General features: G+C 47.7%; 2 protein-coding genes across 17 annotated transcripts; one reads left to right on the forward strand and one right to left on the reverse strand.

The window, feature by feature from the left end:
- Positions 1-153: 153 nt before the first annotated feature.
- Positions 154-20,108, reverse strand: LOC120897792 (CLIP-associating protein). Of its 12 annotated transcripts, none has more exons than XM_040302888.1 (21): positions 19,907-20,108; positions 15,041-16,171; positions 9,721-11,048; positions 9,456-9,643; positions 8,924-8,974; positions 7,869-8,099; positions 7,106-7,231; positions 6,714-6,734; positions 6,144-6,272; positions 5,444-5,889; positions 4,945-5,375; positions 4,627-4,870; positions 4,466-4,553; positions 4,130-4,222; positions 3,683-3,959; positions 3,421-3,617; positions 3,209-3,350; positions 2,967-3,141; positions 2,670-2,876; positions 2,468-2,592; positions 154-2,388 (listed from the first exon to the last, which is right to left on the reverse strand). In XM_040302888.1, the coding sequence occupies exons 2-21, from the start codon at positions 15,230-15,232 to the stop codon at positions 2,301-2,303; spliced, it is 4,779 nt and encodes a 1,592-aa protein (XP_040158822.1). In that variant the 5' UTR covers positions 15,233-16,171; positions 19,907-20,108; the 3' UTR covers positions 154-2,300. The 12 variants fall into 12 exon arrangements, with proteins under 12 accessions (XP_040158822.1, XP_040158818.1, XP_040158820.1 ...); XM_040302884.1 differs by having other exon boundaries at positions 15,041-16,206; XM_040302886.1 differs by lacking the exon at positions 19,907-20,108 and adding an exon at positions 19,694-19,847 and having other exon boundaries at positions 15,041-16,206.
- On the forward strand, positions 13,649-23,870 carry LOC120897796. Of its 5 annotated transcripts, none has more exons than XM_040302901.1 (4): positions 13,649-13,728; positions 13,788-13,963; positions 21,038-21,459; positions 21,548-23,870. In XM_040302901.1, the coding sequence occupies exons 3-4, from the start codon at positions 21,285-21,287 to the stop codon at positions 22,069-22,071; spliced, it is 699 nt and encodes a 232-aa protein (XP_040158835.1). In that variant the 5' UTR covers positions 13,649-13,728; positions 13,788-13,963; positions 21,038-21,284; the 3' UTR covers positions 22,072-23,870. The 5 variants fall into 5 exon arrangements, 4 of the variants coding, with proteins under 4 accessions (XP_040158835.1, XP_040158837.1, XP_040158836.1 ...); XR_005738577.1 differs by lacking the exons at positions 13,649-13,728; positions 13,788-13,963 and having other exon boundaries at positions 20,973-21,459; positions 21,548-22,039; positions 22,198-22,296; positions 22,572-23,870; XM_040302903.1 differs by lacking the exons at positions 13,649-13,728; positions 13,788-13,963 and having other exon boundaries at positions 20,973-21,459; positions 21,548-22,039; positions 22,198-23,870.

A 23,870-nucleotide genomic window follows, 5' to 3' on the forward strand; every position in this document is an offset into this window, starting at 1 on the left:
GAAACATAACGAACATTAAGCATAACATAAGTACTAAAACCAAAAATAAATTATTCTCAAATTATGCATAATCTTTCCACATTCGATCCATCCGGAGAAACGGAAAGAAACATAAGAAAAAACATGTAAAAAAATAATCATCCTCACCCAATGTCGTTATCTGTGTTCTGTATTAACGTTTCGTCTTTTCTTCTCTTTATTAGTATAAAGGGTTTAATCGTTATTGTTAAACTTCGCGTCTGTTTTTCGTTTCTTCCTTTCTTTAGTACTTTCGCTTTCTCTTCAGCGCAGTAACGCCGTTTTTCGCTTATCATTATCCGCCCGTGCTGTTTTACTTCGTGTAATATGTAATGTGTACCACATTTTGTGTGATTTTGTTTTTGCCATTACGCGTTCGCTTCGTTTCGGTGCTTTGTTAAAACACCGCCAAAGGGGCATCCTGCTACCACCACTTTATGGGACACATTTTTTGTCTGCTTTAGTGTGTAGATGTGTGTATGTGTGTGTGTGTGTATTTTTCTTTGCCTTTCTTACATTTTTACAATTGTAACGATTTTTCGCTCGATTATTTGCTCGCGTCCCTTAACGTTTACACGACTAGACATCCCGAGTAGAGGTAGTCTTTCTCTCTCTCTTGTAATGTTTCTTCTTCTTCTTCACACCATCCTCCATTCCTTATCAGACAAAAGGGTTTAACATACTTAATAACTTGTTTGCATTAATTTACTTCTTTTGTTCTTCTGTTTCGTGCAGGCGTGCTTCTCACCGTGTATCGATTGTTATAGTGTGGAGATTGTACGCGACATTCGTGTCGTGATCATTGCCGGAAGCTACCATATCGCGACGCAGGTGCGCGCAGCAGAGCAGGGTTACACAAAAGCGTTTTTATTTTAATTTTTGTTTGTTCATTTTCTTGTTTGTTTTTGCAAGCACAAGCCACACCACAAATCTTCCTCCAAATCCTTCTGGAATGATATCAAATCGTTAGGGACATGGAGTATTTATACTGATCGTCAACGACACCATTTCTCTCTGCATGGGTGGTGCACACCAAAATTGCGCCACACGTCTCGATTGCAACATTAGACGGCTTTCAGCCGTATCTTTGCACGCATTTGAACGTGTTTGAATGGGCTTTCGGTTCGAAGATCAAGATTCTCTTGACGCTTAAATTGCGACATATTAGCAGCGTTTGCTTACACAACTACTATCATCTCTTCTATACGGTCGAGTGTCCTACACCAAGAGGGCCATACAATTATGCAGCGTAAAAGCGATGGAAAGCGATGGACCTGTTCATATCAGTTACATTGTCTTTTTCCACCTTTCCAACACTTCACTCACTCACTCTTGCAGCTCAGCTTTTGTTTGTAGCTCGTGTTACCTTTTTTTTTATTAAGCAAAACTTTCTTCGTAAATACTACTAAAACGGTTCGATACGGTTTAAATTTCCGGATTTTGGCCAAATTGCTACACTCGCGCCAACGCGTCAGTTGAGGTGAAACTGCGCGCGAAGCAACAGTAGCTTGTGCAAGTAGTAGTGGGTTCATGTTATTCTTCTGGTCCTATCAAATGTTCCTCATCAAATTCTTCACCTAACAATGCTGTTCAAAAATGACGTTGCACCCTCCTCTGCTCCATCCATCCAATTGCGCTCTTTCGCTCCATAATAAGGTGTTAAAAACAAACTAGCTTCAGTGTAAATGAAAGGTAGCAAAATAAGGAGCTGTTGTTGCCAGTTGCTCGTCAGTGTAAAACAAAAGAACAATCGCACATTCGCCCAGGAAGGAATACACTACACAGGCATGGATGGGGGGGAGAGTAAATTCACAGCTTAAATAGTCAGCTTTACCTACAGCACAACCGGATACAGATAGGGGGATATCATCATGACATGACATACACGCTAACACCGCACAACGCACACCGCACACCAAACTTATAGTCAAGGTCTATTGTAACGTACTCTTGCTCTTCCTTTTTCCCACCATTCCCCGCCGAAGCGCGCATAAACACATAAAAGGGATTACGTCTTATCGATCTTCGGACTTCGGTTACGGTTTCGGCCAATGGCAGGGGAAGCAGAAACAGCATTGTGTAAGAGTCGAGCCGTGAAAGCGCACAGAAAGAAAGATGTTTGCGGGGTGTTATGGTGGTGGTGCGGCGGTCAAGGGTACGTGTAGGTAGGTATAGGATTATAAATAACTTTACTCTTGGATAGCGGAGATGCTTCTACGAAATTTACAGAGCAATTTAGCAAATTTGCGTCCTTTGAATAATAATCACTTGGCGTTTTTGGATCATGACATTGCTGTCGTCGACGATCCACCCTTACTACTGCTACTGCTGCCACTGCCCATCGACTTTGCAATATACACATTTAGTAATCTGTAAGGAAATGGGGACAAAATTATTTAAAAAAAAAAAACGAAACGAACATCCTAAAGCCTAAAGAAGTCCACCTTACCTTATCTTACTCGCGTTCAATAAGGAGAATTTTGGTTTTACTTTCTCTTCGCCCATCACTATATAGAGCTTCACGATACAGAACACTGCCGCTTTCCGTACCATCGATTGACTATCATCAGCGAGCTGTTTCGAGCAGAAAAAATAACCCAAACTTGTAGTGTGGTTCGAATGACACCAACGACCTCTTCAAATTCACTTACCCTAGCTACATTTGGCATTATACAATCTAGGTGATTATCGGTCAGATCCTTGCCCTGCTTTTGCGTCAGCTCGGTAAGTATTTTAAGGGCGCACAGATTCGCCGGAAATTCACCGGTCGCAATCACCGGATTCAGTATGTTTACGGAAATGTCCAGCGGAAGTATGCCCGCAATTTTCACCACTATTATGTCAATCTCTCGTGACACCTGGAGACGACGACGGCAAACCAAAACAAAACAAGGGAAGATTAACAAACAAGGGACACTTGAGTCGCAAACATTGGTGGTGTGCCTTACCTCTTTGCTAATTTTATAACAGTCTATTATTTTTAATAGAATCAGCTCCAGGAAGTTGCTCCAGCAAGCTTTCATCTCCGTGCTGCGTACGATACGGCCGAGTGTGTGCAGCGATGCGATCAGCACATCGTTGTTCTGCGATTCCATCAGATGTAGCAACATTTTCATGATTGCTCTGTAGGGAAAGTGGTAACGAATTTAGTACAAAATATACAAAACTGTCAATTTGCAATGTTACTTACTTAAAATTCTTGATGGGTAGGTCGCAGGAACCATGCTTGATGCAGATTTGCAGGTTCTCTAGCACCTGTTTCGTGGTCTCCGGTGCCGACTGGAGTGTCAGCACGATCGCAGCCTTGATCACATCGTTCTCTTTCACACCCTCTGCAAAACAAGAAACATATGCTAGTCGTGGATCAGCGCCTTACAACTCACTCACTCGATCGAAACTTACTGTCCAGTATTAGTTCACCGTTCTCGGCACGGCTGTAGCTTTGGTGACGTTGCTGCTGAAGCATCTGCTGCTGTTGTGCTATCGTCTTGTGGGCCAGATCCATGCCATCCAACCGCACGGTGTTTTCCGGTGTGTTGGACTCTGTTGTTGTGGCTGACTGTGTCTTGGAACCGTTGCATGAATCGTCCTTTTCCAGCCTGCAAAAGAGTAACGTTTTAGTGAAATTCACAGCAAATCAAGTTACACTAAACTACAAACTTACCCTCCTAGTCCTCCCCCTATATGGCCGTTCATGCCGTTCGATGCCAGCCCGTACACACCGTGGCCACCGACACCGTCCAGCACTGTCATCGATTGCATCATGTGCGTTTCGCCCATCTGGCTAATGCCAGAATCCTTACTGTTTGCATCACGGTCGAGCTTGCTCTCGAAGCTGTAGTTTTGTATTTCGGCCGTGGTCTTGCGAAGGTTCTTGTACACTTCCTCTGTGTTCATCGACTCCGCCGCTGCCTCAACCGATGCCTGTCGCGATCGAGGACCTGTGTATGTGTGGAAGGAAGAAACAGCGGTCAGTTGCGTCAGTCAGTTGCGTGGTCCGCCCGTTCCCGGAGCATAACAAAGACAGCACAGTCGGGAAACAGACACAACACATTATTTGGACGGATGAAAGTCACGCGTACAAACTAATCGACAACTACAAGTAACTTACTAGCGATGTTCTGTAAACTATACGGCCCCTGCTGAGGACTAAGCAATGGTTTGGGGCTCGAAGACGACAGTGGAGATGATGGACTATCGTTTCCTATAAAAGCCAAAAAAAGGAGTTCCGGGAAAGCCAGGATGGTACAAAAGTAAAATAAGACATCAATTCATTCGCTGACAATTCAGAATGTGTAGCGGCTAGGTTAACTATGAGGAAAAGTGTATGATTTGATCGTAACATCGGTAGAGGAGGTTAAACAGACTAGCTGGGTAGAAGGTAATTTGTTAAAATTCTAGATGAAACTCTAGATCGGCTATCGCAAGCACCGATTCTAACCCATACCTGAAGTACTTCTTCTCATGTTCTGTTGAATGTAGATTTTCGCCGTGTCTTGGTACTGTTTTGGAAGATTTGCTAAAGCCATAGTCATCTGCAATGAAAGAGAAAAGAGTTAGCAACGGTTCACGGTGTGACCATCTTCGCCTCCTCCCCCTCTGCCTTACCTGTGAAGGATTACAATTGTAAAGTGCCACGATGCACATGCGCGCCTGCGACTTTAGCTCGATGCTCTTCTGATCAAGCGACGTCTGTATGATCTTCTGGATCGCGAGGTTCACCACCTGCTGGTTTTGCGGATGCACGACAAACTGGGAAGCCGTGCAGTAGCTTGTGGCCAACTGGGAAAGAAATTTCAGCGTCGCCTGGCGTGTCTTCACGTTCGGCGTTTGCGCATTGTCGACTAATATTCTGTGAAGCGATATTCAAAGCGGCACAATTTAGCACAAACTAGGGAAAGATTTTAGTGACATGACATGACGTACCGAAAGACACATTGGAGCTGCAGATCTGCAGGGAAGTACTCGTAGATGAGCTGAAGCGTTTTCCAGATCTTGCCATGCATCGAACCGAGCAGGTCGGTGCCGAGCTTGTTGAACAGACGGGTCAACAAGATAAACAGCCAGTCCTGCAGATCGTTCGAATGCGACAGAATCAGCTCGTTGACGGTGTCCAGGAACAGGGCGTACACCTTGATGTGCGGATCCATGAACATCTTGCGGAACAGGTCCAGCACGCACTGGAGCTGCTGCTGCGTCAGCATCTTGCCTTCGCTGAGGTATTGCGTCAAATTGATCAGCCCGTCCTTACGCTCGGACCAGTGCGACGAGGCGCAGAACTGGATGATCGTATCGATATCGTCGATCACTTGTCGTGAGCTGTCTAACCGCGTGCGCGAACCGTTCCACGAGAAAGACTGCGAACAATGCAATAAAGAAAACAGTAATGGAACGTTCGGTTTCCTCTCTCAAAGCGCACACTTACATCATTGCCCCGTCGATAACTGTCATAGCTGCGCTCGGAGCACACCGAGGAGGCTTCACTTTCATCGGACTCATCGCGCGAGATCTTCCGGTGCAGAGCCAACCGGGCAAAGTCACTGCAAGGCATATCGTGTTCGTCCCCGGGCGACAGTGCGTCGGCCAGCGCATTCTCCGCCTCGCGGCTCTGCTGCAGGATTTTCTGTGCCAGCACTGGCCGGCCCGGGTTCAGCGGTGGACGTCGGGGGCTGCTAGTACCATAGGCAGTGCGACGAAGCGAACCGAACTGTGTATGCGATCTGGTTGGGCTAGTTTCGCGAGAGTTTGCCAGCGAGCGCGGAATGCCGGACTGAGCCTTTTTCGGCACCGTGCCCGTTTGTCGATAGATGGACGTTACGCCGCTGTACATGTCACGCAGCTTGCTCGAAGGTGACGTACTTCTGGATGTTGCTATATAAGGGCAATTCAGAGAGCAGGAAGGAAGAAGAGAGATAGAGAGAAAACAACAAAAATCAAACCATGTTAGTTCAAGGGTAAGTCGCCGCTCAACAAGTGACAGAGGCTTTTGTGGACAAGTGTAGGATGCTAATTTTCCAGCCCGCTTTCAAGAGAGATGATCGCGCACATGGAAAATGGATGGAGGAGGAAGGGTGAAAGACGAGGACGTAGGTTAGGACGATAGTTTTGTGTGAGGTGATAATTACGCTGTGACTGTGATACTCCTGCCCTCGATCGGATCTTGCGCTCCGGTGTCGGAGGTTGCTGTGGTGTGGCCGTGTTGCTGGCGGAGGATGATGTGGCGGATGCTGATGACGGTGTCTTTTTAGCACGTGCTGAAGAAATAAACAAACAACGAGAAACAAACAGAGCACACGTAAGTGTTACGAACGGGTGAAGATCGTAAAGTTGTGAAGGGAAACCAGATAAAACAAAAAACGTTCTATAATGGCTTGTTTTATTGTTTGTTTGTGTTAAGAGCGCATTGTGCTCAGTTGACCTTAACGTCGCGAAACGGTATGACATTTTGAACTGAAATTGTTGTGAGTGTTAGTTGTAGAAAAAAACAGCAAAATAAAAACTAGATATTTTTGAATGATTCTCTTTTTTCCAAAGTCCAATTACAAAACCATGCAGCTAAAGCTCATGCAAATAATTTTAAAAATGCCAATGTAATGCCATGTTCCAAAACAGTACTGTGTCTCGTGAATGTTGGTGGGAGTCTTTATAAATGTGTCTTAGAATCTGTTACTAATCGCCCTCCTTCAGCAGCTTACCTTGTTGCGCGTAATGTCCTTCTAGTAAATTCAACCATACCACCACATCATAACGCCACATGATCATGTCGTGTCGATCACAGTGGACGAGGAGTTGTTGGGATCGCCAGTTTCATTGATTAGTTTGCACGTCATTAAAACACACACACACACGGTAGACATTCGCATGCAATCAGTTGTAGGTTCGGTCAGATAATCAGCGATCAATTCAAGTGAAAACGGTTTCACAATATTTGAATTCAAAATAAGAAGGCAAACGTTAGTCGAAGGAAAAGTTAAAGAGAAGACTTAAACTAAAACTTAGAAGCTTCTAAAGCCCTTATCAATATGTAAAACAAAGCATAATTTTAATCATAAAACGACAAAACACGCAATTCACTGGTCGCACTTACGCAGAGACGCCGTCCCGGAGGTCACTTTCAACCGTGCCAGGGTAGAGTACTGTGCCCTGGCCCGGGCCCGCTGGGCAGCGGCAGTATCGACGGCGGACACGCTCCTAAACCCGCCGGCAGCTCCCGCTGTTGTTGTTGATGATGTTATGGTCGCGTACGCAGCAGCAGCAGCATGAATTAGTTGTGTGGGGAGGAGCGCGCAGAGCAGCAGCAGCATCGTGCAACAATAGAAGCGCACAACACACACACAAATGGCATGAGAATATGGCGGCAGGATTGGAAGAAAAGAAGATGAGCAGAGTGGTATTGAGTAATGAGCATTGGATTGATTCATTGTTCTGACCATTTCAAAGACCATGCGGCAGCGCAAGGAACAAACACGCACACGCACACATATTAAACATAAAAAAGAAATAAGGAAACATAATCACCGGAAAGAAAGCGGATGTTAGTAACTCGATAGGAGACAAATGAAGAACGTTATTACACGCAAAACACAATCACGTAAGAGATGGACGCACAGGACGCACAAAACAAAAAGGAAATCTTTTAATATAACCAATCATGAAGACAACAACGACAAAAAAAGCAAACAAACGCAACCCAAATTTATGTACACAAATCGAAAGAAAAAAAAAACCTCAAAAAAAACGTAAGAATTTCGCAAACAAAACATTCGATTCGAACGGGAAAAATTAGGACCACAAAAGAAGGCCACAAACATCAATCATATCGTCACTCGATCGTTTCAACTCGGTACAACCTCGGGCAACCAGTGCCGGCGCCTGCTGCTGCAGCTGCTGCTGGGCCTGTTGGTTCGCGGCGTTGGCGGCTTCCCGGGAAGCGGTCGCCACGGGTATGCCACTCCGGTTGCGATTCAACGTTCTGGGCAGCGACGGTGCCCGGTGCAGGCGGGTCGAGCCAGCCGACGATGCCGATGACGAGGCTCCCGGGACCGTGGTGAGGTTTTCCGTACTGACGCTCGTGGCGCTTACTGTTGTGCCAGTCAGTAGTGGGTAGTGGGTGCGTTGTCGTGCGTGATGATGGTGGCCAATCGGGTGTTTTTTGTTATTTAGTTTTTTTTTGCGGACGGTTTGTTTCAATTTTGATCGATTGATTCGTTTGTTGCATATTGTTAGCAGTTGAACAGATGGAAAGAAGGTAGGATGAGTTCAATCAAACCCACAGACGGGGAACGAGAAGATAGACAGCGTGAAAGAGAAAAGACAAATGCCATTACGATCAGTTGATTATGGGTAGTAAGTGAGTAAGTCGAGACGAGATTTAATGCCGTAGCTAGTGCGTGCGGTTCTACACTCTAGAAGAGGAAGGAAACATAACGAGGGCAAGATTCATTGTGCAAGCAGAAGAAGCCAAAGGTAGAACTTAAATGTGATAATAGACTTAAAAGGTTAAAGAACCGCCATAATAAATGTAACTACAAACAAAAGCGATACACACAAAACGCGGAATGGAACGCATTAACACTATTATCGCTTTTACGCAACTAAGAAACGAAACAGAACTTCACAAGCGGTATGGTTTATAAAGAACTAATTTAAAAAAGAATCCTTTGGCGCAAAAGATAAGATGGAAACGGTGCAAATAGGATTGATAGAGTGTGTGTAAAAGGAAACAATAATGAGGTTGCAGCAAGAAACAGGGACAGAGAAGCGGGGTAAATTACTCCAGTAAACTAAAGAGGAAAACGTGACAGACAGAGGCTGTACAAAGCAGGGCTTTTGGCACTCTCTAATCAAAGGAGCTAGCTATCAGTGCAGTGCAGTTTCCAAACGCCGTGATCCTCTGCCGAATTACCTGGAGGTTGTGCGGTCGCGGGACTTCGCAGCCCGGACGATTGTCTTCGTTCTGTTTATGGAGCGTATTTGGTATGAGGAGGGTGGTGGTTTTGTTTTGGATATTGCATGATTGTATCGCATCGTGAGTAGTTGCCATTTGCGATGAAGAGTGTTGTTGCATCGTGGAAGTGTATGAAAGAAAAGTAAAAACGACAGAGATGAATTGTTGAGCTGGAGGATGAGAGCTCTGTGGAGGTTAGTCCATTCCATTGTAGAGGAAAGGGGGGGGGACTAGAGGATAATTTTTCAAATTTGGACACGAGGAGGAGAACACATTTGAAACGCAAGGAACAAAGCTGTGCAATCGAGTTCTACTCAATGTCAATGGAAGAGGAATAAATCTGCAACACGTTTACACAGCAGACACAGGTGAACTTCTCAGCGGCGACGATGTGAGCTGTCCATGGGATGGCCAAAATGTGAGGAAGCGAAGATGGAACCAGGATGTGGGAGGTGTGGAAAATGAGATAGAAATGACATTGAACACATACTTATCACCCCACCAGAGACAGAATTCAAGCTACTGTTGCTGCCACGTAGACTAACACTCATGGAGTTGGTACCGTTTGTTCCGAGATTGTCCCGCTCGCGCTCCAGGGCGCGCTGCGTCGAAATGTCCAGCGACCCGTACAGGTTGTCCGCCAGGTCCGGGAAGTGGCGCCGAAAGCTCCAGAACGCACTGCAATGGATGGAGAAAGCGCGTTAGTAGTGGAAGGAGTAGAAGCCTCCCAAACTCGAGCCAAACTCTATCCCTACCATCGGCTGTGTCGCCGCGCATCGTTGTCCGCATCGGCCATTCCCTTCCGAAGCGCTTCGCGCAGCAGACTGTTGTGCTTTTCGAGCGTTTTGGTCGGCCACTCCTCGAACAGTAGGCCGAGCATCTCGCTCAGCGAGCTGCGGATGTCTTTCGATTTCGAGAGCATGAGATTCTGCGTCAGGATCGGAATGATTTTCGGCGCGTGCGTGTAGCGTATCACGTACTTGAGCGCAATCGTGCCCGCGGACGAGATAACTTTGGCCGAGTTTTGGATCAGATTGATCAGCTCCTGCAATATGTAGATGGTGAACTGGTCCAGCCGATTGCGCAGCACCTTGCTCATGTACGCGAGCGTAATGCACGCCTCGCGGATCACCTGCGAGCGCAGCTCCTTCAGGATGTCGAGGAACGCGATCGACAGGTCCTTCAGCTGCTGCACGAAGGCCGGCGAGCCCTGCACGTTGATCATCAGCAGCGAGCGGATCTTTTTCAGCGCCTCCACCCGCTTCTCCCAGTCCACCCGGTTGTCGCCGATCAGCGTGTTGATCGACTTCATGTGCTCGTCCATGTCGCGCTGCGAGAAGATCGTCAGCTGCGGCACGTTCTCGAACGACGCCTCGAACACCTCGGCCGAGACGGCGCCCGCCGCTAGCAGCAGATCACCCGAGCCGGCCGTCTGCGTCTCGAACAGCGGCTTGCGCGGCGTGGCCGACGGTGTGCGCTTCACCAGCCGCGTTGGCCGCTCGACGACCGCGGCCCGGTCCAGCTCGTCGTGTCCACCGCCGCCGGCGGCGCTCGGGGCTGCCTGCAGTGCCGACGGCAGCAGCAGCCCATCGTTGCGCGTCTCGTCAAACTTCTGCTCGAGGATGGCCATCTTGGTCGGCGGCACTTCGCGCTTCTTCAGATCGACGCGCAGCTTGTCGCCGACGTGCTTGTAGATCTCGACCAGCGTCTGGATCGCGGCGTCGCGCACCGTCGGCGCCGGATCGCCGAGCAGGCTGACGATCGGTGGGATGTACATCTTCACCGACAGCGACTGTGTGCCGTACTCGTTCAGCGTGCTGACGATCGTCTGGAGGAACTCTTCGCGCACCTTCGCATTTTTGTGCTTGAAGCAGACGCTCAGCTTGTCCAGCAGCGACTGGGGCACCACGACACGGCACTCCATCAGCTTGTGCAGCAGGAGCTGTGCCTTCTCCCGTACCGTGTCGCGACTGTCGCCGAGCCGATCGATCACATGCGGCAGGATGGTCGAGGTGTACGCGTTAAAGTCTTGGCCGAGGCGAACGATCAGCTCGGTAAACGCTTCCAGGGCGCGCTGTGCGATCTGCAAAACGTAGGGAGAGTGAGAATTCATTGTTATTAATCTCGGGTAATTAAACTTAAGCCCCACATGGGAGGGAAAAGAACCCACAAGATGCAGCATAAATGAACGTGTTAATGAATTCCACCCTTAAATAAGGGACTCAAGTACTGGTTGGATAATATTTCTCCCCTTCTAACTGGAGCGCCCTTCTAACAGTTGATCTTAGCACCCGAACCTCATTTATCAGTGCCTGTCATGTTAATAAAGATAAACCATTTGTGCCTTCGCCGCCGGTACTTTGCGGCTAGTAGTTGTAGTAGTAGATAACGACCAACAAGACGATGAGCATCAAGTTAGTTTGATTTTTATCGCAACCGGATGGATGGATGGATGGTGACCGCAGTACAGCAACAGCATGTTAGCTGATAACTGATTCAAGATTTCGACCAAATTCCTAATCCATTAGCGCGTGGTTTGTGCGTCGTTTGGCAATCAACCACCCGCGGTATGGAACGGCATGGAGGAACACTCAACTCAGACCTAAATGAACGATTTTTGGCTGCGATTAAAACTTTCTCCCATCTTCACCCACCAAAATTGACCACTTTTTATCGGCCGTAGCCTAGGATGGGACGACCTCATCAAAATTGCGCACAAAAAGGTTATTGCGGACAATTTGGGGGGGGGGGCATGTGGGAGTACTGCGCTTCAATCGCAGTGACACAGCCCGCCGTCTTCACAGCGAAATTTCGTACATTCAGCGAAAGTACCATTCCCCGTGCTCCGATTGCGCGCATGATCATTGTTCAAACGTGCGCGCTGCTCCCCTAATGAAGATGAGCGCTTAAACTAGTCACATACACACACACGCGTGTGCACTGGGTCCGGGCCGCAAGTTTAAAGAAACAACCGGCCATTTCCTTCAATTGAACCAATTCGAGTTGGGAGGCCGTAAAACAGTGCGCGCACCACACTATTGCACCACCCGTTGCAACGGAGCGGCTGCTGTTGCTGCTGATTCTCTAATCATTTGCAGCAGTGCTCTCCCCCCTTGGCCTTCTTCCTCCATTTGGTTTGATTTATAAAATACGATCTTTTGCTTCGCGAATGGTAGTGGTGCAAAATATCGTAAAAAAAAAACCTTTAAATCGTACAGTGGCGGCGTAGAGTCGCCGACCTGCTTCTCCCTTCCTTCTCCAACGGACGGATGCGCTCGGGATATGCGATCGATGACCCGCGACCATCGCGCGCGTTAATGCTACTACTGCTGCCTGCAAGACAACAATCTTCGATCTTCCTTGCGGTTACGACGGGTTGGGCGTCATTCATATGTGACGAAAATGGTTTTTTAGGTTACGGGTGTGGAACACAACTTCCCCTACACCTTCCCTCTTTTTTCCCGGTGATCTCGGGGGGATTTGTTCCTTCAACGATGAAGACGACGGTGAACGATGAACTCTCCCCCCAGCTTGAAGGGTCGTGTCTTCCATTCTTTTGTGAAGCATTCTGATTTGACATGAAACCTAAAATACGCCTCAGAAAGAGTGAAACAAAATATTATTAAAAGATATTGCGCGTTGCACATTATTCCGAAGAGCCCGAAAGTCAATCAAATTGAACTGCTGCTACTCTACAACGCTCCTCACGCATACACATTCCGCCACGCCCGCGTGGAATCGAATCAGAAACATGTCTAGGCAATATTGATAAATTTCACTCGGTTGCCGCCGACAAATCGATGTGTCGATGCGGCGCGTCCAAAACAAAAACATTCCCTTCAGAAAAAAGGCAAAAGGCCCCGTCTCGTGCGGCTTCCCCTTTCGCGTCTTATCATCTCCCGGCACGCCGTGTTGAGGCCCGAGGTGTTGTATTCTAGATAGCTTATCAAGGACGGATGGACGGACAACGATGACGGGGAATTGGACCTCCAAAAATAGTGTGCCGTATCATAAAAGGTTCCACAACGCCGCTGGAACACCTTCTCCCTCCGACCAGGATGGCGTAACGGGGGCGAGTTCGGAGGGTTTGCTGCTATCTACTTTCCAAGAATTTCCGTACACCACCACCGGGCATGTTCGGGGGAGGTGAGCGCCTCAGGTTCTCGGCTCTCGGCCCGGAGAGCGCACACAAAATCAAATGAACCCACTTTAGCCTGCGGTTAGCGCCTACACACAGACGCGCGCCCGGCCGGGGGTGGGATGACGGCAGCGTGTTACTGGCTGCTCACTTAAAAAAAACTGATTCGATTAAGTAACTTGTCCATCGCGCGAAGGCCAACATCCTCTACAGACAGCAGAGACACAGAGTCGGTACACCACCGCACCAAGTGTTGGAGCTGGAGAGGTGCGTTGTTGTTTTTTTTCTATATGGAGGACACAACAATATACTCACTTTTAATTTCACAAGAAGAAAATGTTTGTAAATTCCAAGCGGATAGCCCAACGACAAGAATTCACTCTAATTGGGGTTTATCGTGGTCAGGCAAACGAATATTTTGGACGACAGTTCGTTACGTGGAAGGTTACTGCGATGGGGAAAATGCACAATTAAAAGGGCTGCTCGTTTGACACACACACTGCAGAGCATGATCTCGGATCAAATCCCAGTAAGCAGTGCCCCATGTGTCGTCACAGGCCGGTAGGGCCATTTGGGCGCTCCCAGTACAACGCAAACTCATTTTTGCGTCATTTTGCCGTTAGTTGTACAGTTTATTGACAATATTTTCAAAAGAGCGTGTAATAAAAACGTGCTTCGTTTCAGGCAGTGCGAACAAAATGAGTGGAACAAGGGTTCATGAACACATTCGAAGACTCGGAACGGTAAACAGAGATGCAGAGTTAATCCCCCCCACCCAGTCAACATCATCTCCACATGCCCGGTGGAGGGTTTGGTCATAAAATTCGATACGTTGCAACTGACCTCATCGGCGCCGTTTGGTAAGTGATATGTGCCAAAGGCTTCATTATATGTCCACCACAAACTCATACCAACGGCTTATTGCAATTCCATTCACATACGTACGTACATGCAGTGCAATGCATCTTTCTCTGTGGCTACTAAGCACTAGAGAGGTTTATTAATCCTTCGCTGTTCAAGTGTACGCGTGCACGGTTCAGGGAGGTTCACCATCGCAGGCAACCGCGCACTAAACTTGGACACAGGGCGAGCGCAAAGGTTAAAAGGACGTTGTAGCATCGTGATGGTGGCGGCGCAGGTGTACCACCGCATAGAGCAGAGTCCCACGGCGATCAATCGGCATGATTTTTTCGACCAACTTCAACCATATGGCAGTGCAGAACCACGAAGAGCTAGCTTGCAATGAGTTTTTGGCGGTCCTCTGTGGACAGTGTGGAACCTACACCACCCGCCTGCTAGGTTAAGTCTCTCACTGTTCGCGTGTGCAATGACAGTGGGGAAGTCATGTGAGTGTGTGTGTGTGTGTGTGGGTAGGCTAAATGCGGAAAGTGGCCCCCACACGACCTCCACGCCACCCTTGTACCGGTGACACAAGGTTCTTACCGCCCGTAACACCGTCTTCCTATTGCTCCCTCTCATTCTCTGTCTCTCTCTACCAGCCGGGGCGGGATGCTCTCTCTAATCACTGGCCAGGTAACGAAAGAGAGTAGCAGTCGCGGCTCCAGGGACAGAGACCGTGTCTCGCCTTTTTTTGGCGTCATCGTCGTGGCCATAATCGTCACCGGACTGGAGCTCCAGTCACACACACGCACACCACCCGTTCGTCGCCGAGCACGTAAAAGGTGCGCTGTTCATTAAAATGTTTCTCATTTTTCTTTGTCAAACCAGGCACAGGTCTGTTCGCTAACTGTGTGTGTGGTGGTTGTGTTTGGAGAAACCTCCACAAACGATCAGACCGAGCACGACGGATCGAACCCGATTTGGATCGAACTATCGCGCCCGTTAATTCAACCAACCGTATGGGGTAGGGTGAGGGGAGAATGGGAAAGGGGAGCTGAGACACAAACAGGAAGAGACAACGCAATAAAACAACCTACCTTATGGTGACTTCCGGTCATCCACGGAATCAGCCCGTCGATGAGCAGCCCGAGGTCGGTACATTCGATCGAGTTTTCCGAATCGCTCAGATACAGCACCAGATCCTCGGCCAGCTGAGCCTTCACGCGCATGTCCGCCTTCGCCATCTGCGTGACGTAGCCGTCGATGTCGATCGGCTTTTGGTACGCCATCCTGGTGCGCGCAGGTGTAGTACGGTGTGCGTCCTTTGCCTCAAATTGCGCGTTCCAGATCCTTTTGTGTTGTGGGTTGACGGCCTTCTACTGCACCGACTCTCTTTGCGTTGATTGATGGATAACACTGCGTTAACAGACCACCCACCCACGGACACGAAAGTGTACCTTGCGGGGCCTCTCTCTCTCTCTTTCTCTCCTACACACACACACGCTGTTTCCTTTTGTTGTGACTGATTTGCTGATGGTTGAGTTCAATTCAACACCAAATTCCGATCATAATTATATCTCCAATTCTCCGAAGCGATCGGTTGACTATTTTATTCAATGAACTCTTCACACCACACTGATTCCACGCGGTTCGGGGTTCTCTTTTCTCTTCGTTCTTTCTTCTTCGTTTCACTAATAAATCCATTGATACTTTTTCATGCCTTTAAGCTTGCCGTCTTGCAACGGTCTTGTTCTGTAAGGGGTGAATGTTTCCCACCCGGAAACACCGAACGATCACGACGCACGCTTACACACACGGAAAACACACTGAAAACACACACACACAAACGCGGAGGAAAGCACTTGTCGTCTTCTACGCAAAAGTAATCTTGCTGTATTGCTCTCTACACTCCGTCGGGGTATTTTTATTACAATCTGTTACTTTCGTGCAAATCTCAACCCACCGCGGCCAGATCTGGAACTTGTCATCGACTCTTCAACTCTCACTTTCTCACCTTGCCGTGCCGTGCCAAATATCTAAACACACACAGACACACACACGCGGACCCCTGGAAGTGGAGCTATTTTTCTTTACAAAGGAATTTTGGCGAAACAATTCGTCACGGGAATCACATTCACACGCGGATCGTTCACTTCACTTCGCTTGCTGTAAATTCTTCGGCATCATCGGCAACAGGCTAGCAGTAGCGGTGGCGAAGAAAATGCTCACTTTTGAAAATGTAGAAAGATAAACAAAGCGGTTGCTGTGAAGATAGTACAAATGGAAAGAATATAATGTATGGGGGTAACAATTTCAAGACTAAATCAATCATAGACACGCAACTCCAAAAATATTTGTGAAAATCTAATGACTGGAAATGTTATATTGCGAAAAAAAACGAATGGAAGCGCATAATCAGCTTCGTTGACTTTCTCCTGCCAAAAGTTATATGGATTTTCTGGAACGAGATCAAAATAGCTCCACTGTCCCCTCAAGGAGACAAAAGAAACTCTACAGTAACCCTATGTGACGTCAGCCATACATTTCAATCACAAAAATGTGGCTTTTGTGAGAATTTCAGCCACACCAATATCCGATACCTCAATACCAATCCTAATCTAATTAAAAGCTGTCATAATTCTTGTCATCGGGTTTTGCGCAAAATCTACCAAATTCCATTCCAATTCCAAAGCTTTGGGGTCCAAAGGGATTGATAGTGTGTGGCACATATCAGTAACCTAGTTGGAACGGCTTCCACACCCAACAGTGCACAGCTCGGCCTAACTTTTGGCAGAGATCCCATTTTAAATTCCAAAACTATCCGCATGCCTCTCCGGGGGTTCTATTATACAACCTTCCAACCAGCAAGATCGATCTAGAATCTGGAATTTGCATATCAGGTCAAAATCTATACCAAAAAATCTGACAAAATTTGTTAAAATAATCTGTTCACTCAAGAATATCGCTCTTAAACTGTTTTTGTTTCATGTGTTGTGATACGGCCATTGCATCATCAGCTAAACAACAATCAAGGTGAACAAAAACAACCACTGAAACCCATTAACCTATGGTCTTCTATCGTCCGCTGCAACTGGGCACAGGTTCAAGATCAAAATATCAAACCGTTAGGCATAAAATAAAAAAGCTGAACATCTGCCTTCCTCCCAACCCATTCTAGAGGCCAGTTGCAATTGAAGTTGATAATTACGACACCTACACCTCGTGTCATTTCACCTTTGCGAGCCTCTTGCCCGCTCATCAGCAAACGATTCGGTCATATATCTCCATCGAAGGTGTTTTTACACCCCGCTGGCCTCTAATTTGCTCATCAACTCCTATCAACGCTAACGGCGATGGTGTACCTAAGCTATACCGACTCGCCGAAAAGACGTGCCAGAGTGGCGGCAGACTAGACACCGTCGTCGTGACATTGCTTCCGCGCGAGGTGGTGGTGGTGCCGCAACAACACTGGTGGTTCTTTTTTTGACAATCTTCAGAAATGATCTAATCGTTGGAAATAAATATTTACATTTCGATTACGCATCACGCCGATCACGCGGGGAGCAGGGGGGGTTGTAGCATAAAGCAAAGTCACACAACCTTGTCAAACCAGTCAAAACGGAACTGTGCGCGCGTGTGTGCGTGTTTGCGTGGAAGAAGATGTGTTTGCCAAGTCCCATGCAGAGGCTACTTGCTACTTGCCAGTGACCACAATTCAATGTTGACAAGCTTGCACTTGAAAAAGGACATTTTTGTGGAGTTTTGGCGTGAAAGGGCATTTCCTTCCCGTCGTTCAAACCGCACCCCACCCCTGCGTGTACAAATTTATTCCGGGATATTACGTAGTCCCACGGCACAACAGCAACAAACCGTCTCCTTCTCCTTCGCGGTAACGCATTTGCAAGGGCAGAAACTGCTACATAACAACATCGAAGGAGGCCGTCACTGTGTGCGCGTGTGTGGGGCTAAACTCTTCCTTGGGACAACCGCCCCCTCCCCCTTTGCCTTGCACTGTTCGCGGCGGGCATTAGGGAGGCAGTTCGGCAGAGGTGGCCTCAGGGCGTGCCAGTGTGTTAGTGCAACCCGTGCTCCATTTATTGGCCCGTTTGGGGCGCGCGCTGCATGCGGCTGCCTACTCACACGCGCACGCACTGTGCCGTGTATTCACTACGCAAACCCCTACGACTGTGGGGTGCAGAAAAGGGCAGCGTGTAGGGTGGAAAGTGGGCAATTTGCACACAATGTTGTGTGTGTTTTTTATTTGTTAGCTGATGGTCCCATGTTGCTGCTTTCAGCTTTGCCACACGTTCTCCACTTCATTGCTAAATAAAACAAAACACCGGATAGGGGGACGGCGGACATCATCACCACCGTGCCAGATGAGACTGATGTGTTGTGCGGTGTTCTAATGCGTTTTGTGACGTATTGCGGAATGATGTAGCTCGCAACATTTGATTTTTCGCTTTGGGTTTTTTTTTCATGACGATAAAAAGACAAAAACAATCAATGGAAATCGTTGGACTTGTAGGCATTAAAACGACTTGTCCAGCACTCCACACCACATGTTCGTTGGTTACTTTCCATCTTTCCCTAAAAACAAGAAAAGAAAAACAACATCAACACAACATCCCGGTGGGAAGGAGAGGAGTCGAGGGTTTGAGAGGGTTTCCTCCAGCGCAACCCTCTTGGGCCTATGCTTCCAGAGGCGACTTTTCCAGGCAGTAAACCCCCCGCCCAGGGGTCGGTCGGTGGGAATTGGACCACCATCTTGATTAGCGGCTCCAAAATTTCACTCCACTCCTCTACTGCTCCATTGTTGTAAAAATGACTCTATTTGGCACTTTGGGTTGATTTTCATCGTCAACAAACGAATGAGAGCAAGCGAATAAACACAACCACTTTCCATCCTCTTGGCAAATGACGGTCGGGAGTCATTTACTTCCAGGGAGTGCGATTACAATGATTTCTGTTCATTTCTGCCAGCACATCAATGGTTATCATGTTTTTAAGCACCAAGGCACAGCTCTACGGCAACAACTCAGCCAACTTTGTTGCGACGTCATAATATGGGCGACCGTCTATGGACAACCAAACCAACAACAACACACCAGCGGCGAGTGAAATTTCGCAAATTTACTAACACACACACACACACACACACACACACATGTACACACATTCGATCCATCACCATTTCGCCCAAAATTCGCTACGCGGACCTACGGCTGGTTGACGGAGTGTACCATTTCGGAAACACCGGGCCAACACAATGCACGTACACACACACACACACTTTTGGCCCAAAACTCATACGTCCGCACACACGCACACGTACGCATGCACACGCACACATATGCTCGTACAAGCCCGCATTGGAAAAATCACGCAACTCAAAATCTTCCCACACTGCTGGGGCTGAAGGGGCTTCGCCACCAGCGGCAGCAGCAGCAACAACAACAGGAGCCTGCCTGTGGGAACAACAGGGCGGGAGGGGTCGAACGTTCTTTCACGGATTGTTTCACGAAATGGCACACAAACGAACGGGATGTGACCGAAAGTCGTGGGTTGGAGCTAAATTCATTTCACAGCTGCACAGACCGGAACTTGGCTGACTTGGTGCCGTGTCATCCAGCAGGGGTCATCTTGAGCTGGTACGGCGTTTCCTCTTCTTCTTTCGCACGATGAATGAAAAGCAACATTTGGGAAAAACTTCAAAAACTTGCTCGTTCAACGCGCACACACACACATACACATGCACAGCCTGCGCTCACTCTGGATGAAAGGAGAACTTGTTGGCGTTGGCCACCGTCGTCGCTTCCACCATGCCACCACACCATCAGCCACACACAATTTCTTCCGTAACACACACACACACTCGGGGGGTGCGACCCTTCGCCATCCGGATGCGTCTCTTTTGCTCCCGAGCAGGGCGAGGACTTGCGACAAAGCACGGCACAACTTACACTTTTCTTCCGGTTTGCTGAATGTGTGCTTAACCGTTCCGCAATCTGCCGATTGACAACATTTTGCCAATCCAAGAATCAACCTATTTTTTCACTTCACAGCTCTCTTGCAAACCTCTTGCTCGCAAACGCACACGACCAACACACGGGGACTATGCGCTAGTTTTCGAGTTTCCGTCGCTTGCACACTCTAGGTACGCAGCATTCCCTTGCGCTGTTGCGGCTGTGTGCGTGCGCTGTACGTAGTGTGGCCAGATTATTTTGGCGGTTTTCGGTAGGCGCATCCAAATTTTATCGGTAGTTTTCGGTAGGTTATAACTCGAAACTTTACTGAGTTAAAAGAAGTAAAAGCGAAATAGCGCGTGGCCACGGAGGTGACAAAACGTTGAAAAAAATTTCAACTTTGTCAAAATTGCTTGTCAACAGCCAAAAGCTCAAAAAAGTGACAAAAGCTCATGTTTTGAAAAATTTGTCAGCATTTTGTCACTCTCATGGCCTTTCGCCTTGTGAATCGGTTGGCATATAAAAAATCGGTAGGAATACAGATAAATCGGTATTTCTGGTCACTCTGTACTCTGTACTCTGGCTGTACGCTCGCGCGGCGATAGTGGCGGGTTGAGTACTGATCCCGTTGCCGCCAAGCCGTTGTCTTTGCTAAGCAATTCTTTTCATGCACCTTTTTGCGTTGCTGCATGTTTTCAAAAGATGTTGGAATTACACGAATTGTATTCGTGGAATTGTTTAATTGTAGGTCACACGTTATTTCTCACGATTTATCACTGTTATTAGCAGTTACTTCGGGGCTTTCATTCCTTTTCCAACCAATTCAGTTGTCAGGTTTCGTCGAACAAGTCCTTTTTTTCCAAGCCAATCAACAAGTTTTTTTTGCAATTAGCAAATTTATTTGCAAATTGAGAGAACAATAATTTTAAACATTTACCAGTCTCATTATTGTGGGTTTAGTTGTCACTTTTTTCTATAAAATTTATGGACAAACATCATCGTTCGATAAGCGTCCAATTGTACAGGGCTGTCAGACGGGGGACGGTGGTTGATGGTTTTTGTTAGCTGGGAATCGCTTTGGCAGTCAAAAAGAAAAACGACGGTCGCCTCTTTCTTCTTTCGCCACAGACGATAATGATAACGAAAAAATCGTAAAACAGCAACCGTGCCGAGTGTTTCCGACCACACCAAACGGGAAACAGGATCTAAAATTCATTTCACACGCTGTACGCTGTTAGTTTGCCGCCTCGTAGAGTGTTTTCTTTACTAGTTTTCCGATTCGGCATATAAACAAACCAGTAGTGCGTCGTGTACAAAGGAAAGGTAGCTAGGCGGGCACAGGTGGTGGACGGAAGGTGGCGCAATAAAGAAAATCATGCATCCGGATCGCCGATTGTATCTTCTGGTGCTGTATGTGTTCGCACTACAGTTCCGGACGTCGATAGGAGGCAATCCGCGCGACAGTGCCCAGGTCAGTGCCCGGAATGTGGCGAGCAATGGCACCAGCAGCAGTAGCAGCAGTAGCGTCAGAAGCAACAGTAGCACCAACAGTAGGTATCGCTCCGCAAGGAGGGGCATCTTGTGACCAGCCGGAACTGTTTGTTCAGCCTTTTTCATCCACTGTCTCTGTTCCAGCAGTTGCCTGTCGGGAGGATGTGCTCGACCAATGTCCCCCGAATGCGTCATGTGATAAGGGTCAGTGTGTTTGTCTTTTCGGCTACAAGCTGAATGCCGCGTATCACGGGAAGAACGCCTCTGCCAGCAGTCCGCCGCCAGCCATGCCTGTTCCGAGCACCAACGCTGCCTCCATTACGTACTGTTTGCCGGACGAAACCGGCGCCAAAGCAACCTCCCTGCACGGAGGACCTGGCAGCAATAGCAGCAAAGCGCCGGGCGACGGAGCTGCTGCCGAAGGAGATGGTGGAAAGGCGGGACAGTTGCCCCTGCGGGAACCGGTCGCTGCTCATCACATCCTCGGTGGCGTGCTGATCCCACTCGCCTTTGTCGTGATACTGATCGGCAGTGCCATCCTCGCGAAGCGTACAGATCTCTGGGCCCGGCTGCGGCAACGGTTTCTCGCACACCGGAACCGCCACCGACGGCGGCCGGCCTACGAGGACGTGGTGCTAGGTAATGATTCCGATGATCCGCCTTTGATCTAAAACGAAAGCAAACCGAACCCAACAACCACCAACCAGCATCTTCTCTCTCTCTTCTCTCTCTTTCTTCTCTATCCTTTCTTTTTCCTTGTGCCCCACTAATTCCCTCCGCACCTCACCCCCTACTAGTCACCCCGTCGGTAGAGCACCACGGTTGAGAGGTCGTGTACGGTGCAAGCATGTCGTACTAGAGCGAGTGTGTGTAGCGGCTGTTCGATGTGCTTATTGGTATTTTCTGTTTAGCGTAGATTGTCTGTCCTCTAATCCCCCTTCTCTCCCGTAGTACCACCACGGTATTATGTCCCTTCTGCTAACAAACCCTTCCATAATCGACGACTTATTACCATTATGCGTAACCGAAATATCTCTCTCTCTTTCTCTCTCACTCTCTGTTCTCTTCTTTCACTGTTCCACATCACAACTTCCTTTTCGTTACTAACGACCCCCCTTAATCAACTAAACAAAACCAACAACGACCGACAACGACGAATTGATGAGAGCAGTGGGCTTTGAGCCACAGGCGGGCAGGCTTTGAGAACGCCAAAGAGAACAGTACCATGCCGAGGAAGGGTGTGCATATAAGTAAATGTGCTTGTTTTTACATTATCGCCCCCTTATCGAGCGCGAACTTGCTGCAACCTACGTTCCTTAACGAGAAGAAGAAGAGCGCGATCCCGCGGGGTGATGTACTGAAGAAATAAGTCTAAAATCTAAGTCATTGAGGCGCGGAGGATGGTCGGAACCGATCGCACACATACGCACAACACCGTAAGATAGTGGAGTAGAAGATCGTAGCGATGAGAAATAGGCAGAGGGTGAGGCAGAGGTACCCTGATAAGAAGCTGGGAGCTGCAGCACGGGCAGAGGATAAGATAGAATCTTGCCAAATGGAAAAAAAAAACATATTCTTATTTGAAAGCGAATTAGCAGTTAAGAGAATTATTGAAAACAGAGTTGTGTTGGTCCAGTGGAATTTGGCAAGGGTGCGTTGAAACAGCAGAAACCAAATGTCTTTTTGAGGAATTAGATAGTGTAGTGTGTGTGTTTGATCACACTTTCACCAAAAAACAAAGAGAATGGAAAGACGTGGAAGTTGTAAGAATTTAGAGATTGCCGAACGGAACGATCGAGAAGTGCGGATAAGTGGATAGTTTTAACTTCAAGGACCTCCAACGCCTATTTTGGGCTACTTTGGGTTTGATCTAAACCATCAGCCTAGGAGGTCTCAGAGATTTGCATCAGAGTTTTTGATCTTCCTTCCCGGAGGGCATTAAATAACATTAATAAACAATAATTTAGGACATAGGAGTAAAAAAAGAGAGTGGGAAGTTGTAGCATTTCGTACGATAGGTTCCTTTTAGCTATCGAATGAGATTAAAGGACTAACACAAGAGGATGACGGGGAATGTACAGTCAGTATCAAAACGCACAGAAACAGAACATGAACTCATTACTATATGCATTACAGAGGAGCAGCCATATCACTGCACGCATCAGGGGGGACGAACTCGAAAAGGGACAAAAATAAGAGAAGGAATTGTAGCATTTGAAGGCAGGGCGCACGAAGATCTATTACTTACACTTACCTAACTCGTGGTTTCTTCCTATCCCCGTGTGCATTTCCCATATCATTAGGCGTATTGTTCCTTATTGTTTTTGTCACCCTTCTTTTGTTTACCCCTCTCTCGGTCGTTTCCTCATCATTTTGTTTGAGTACATTTAATGAGCCATAATTTTCGTCATACCAAAAATATGTATTCTGTGATAAATTTCAATAAATGTCTATATTTTTAAGACGGTAA

The sequence above is a fragment of the Anopheles arabiensis genome, chromosome 2, assembly GCF_016920715.1.
Source record: "Anopheles arabiensis isolate DONGOLA chromosome 2, AaraD3, whole genome shotgun sequence".
NCBI classification, from domain to species: Eukaryota; Metazoa; Arthropoda; class Insecta; order Diptera; family Culicidae; genus Anopheles; species Anopheles arabiensis.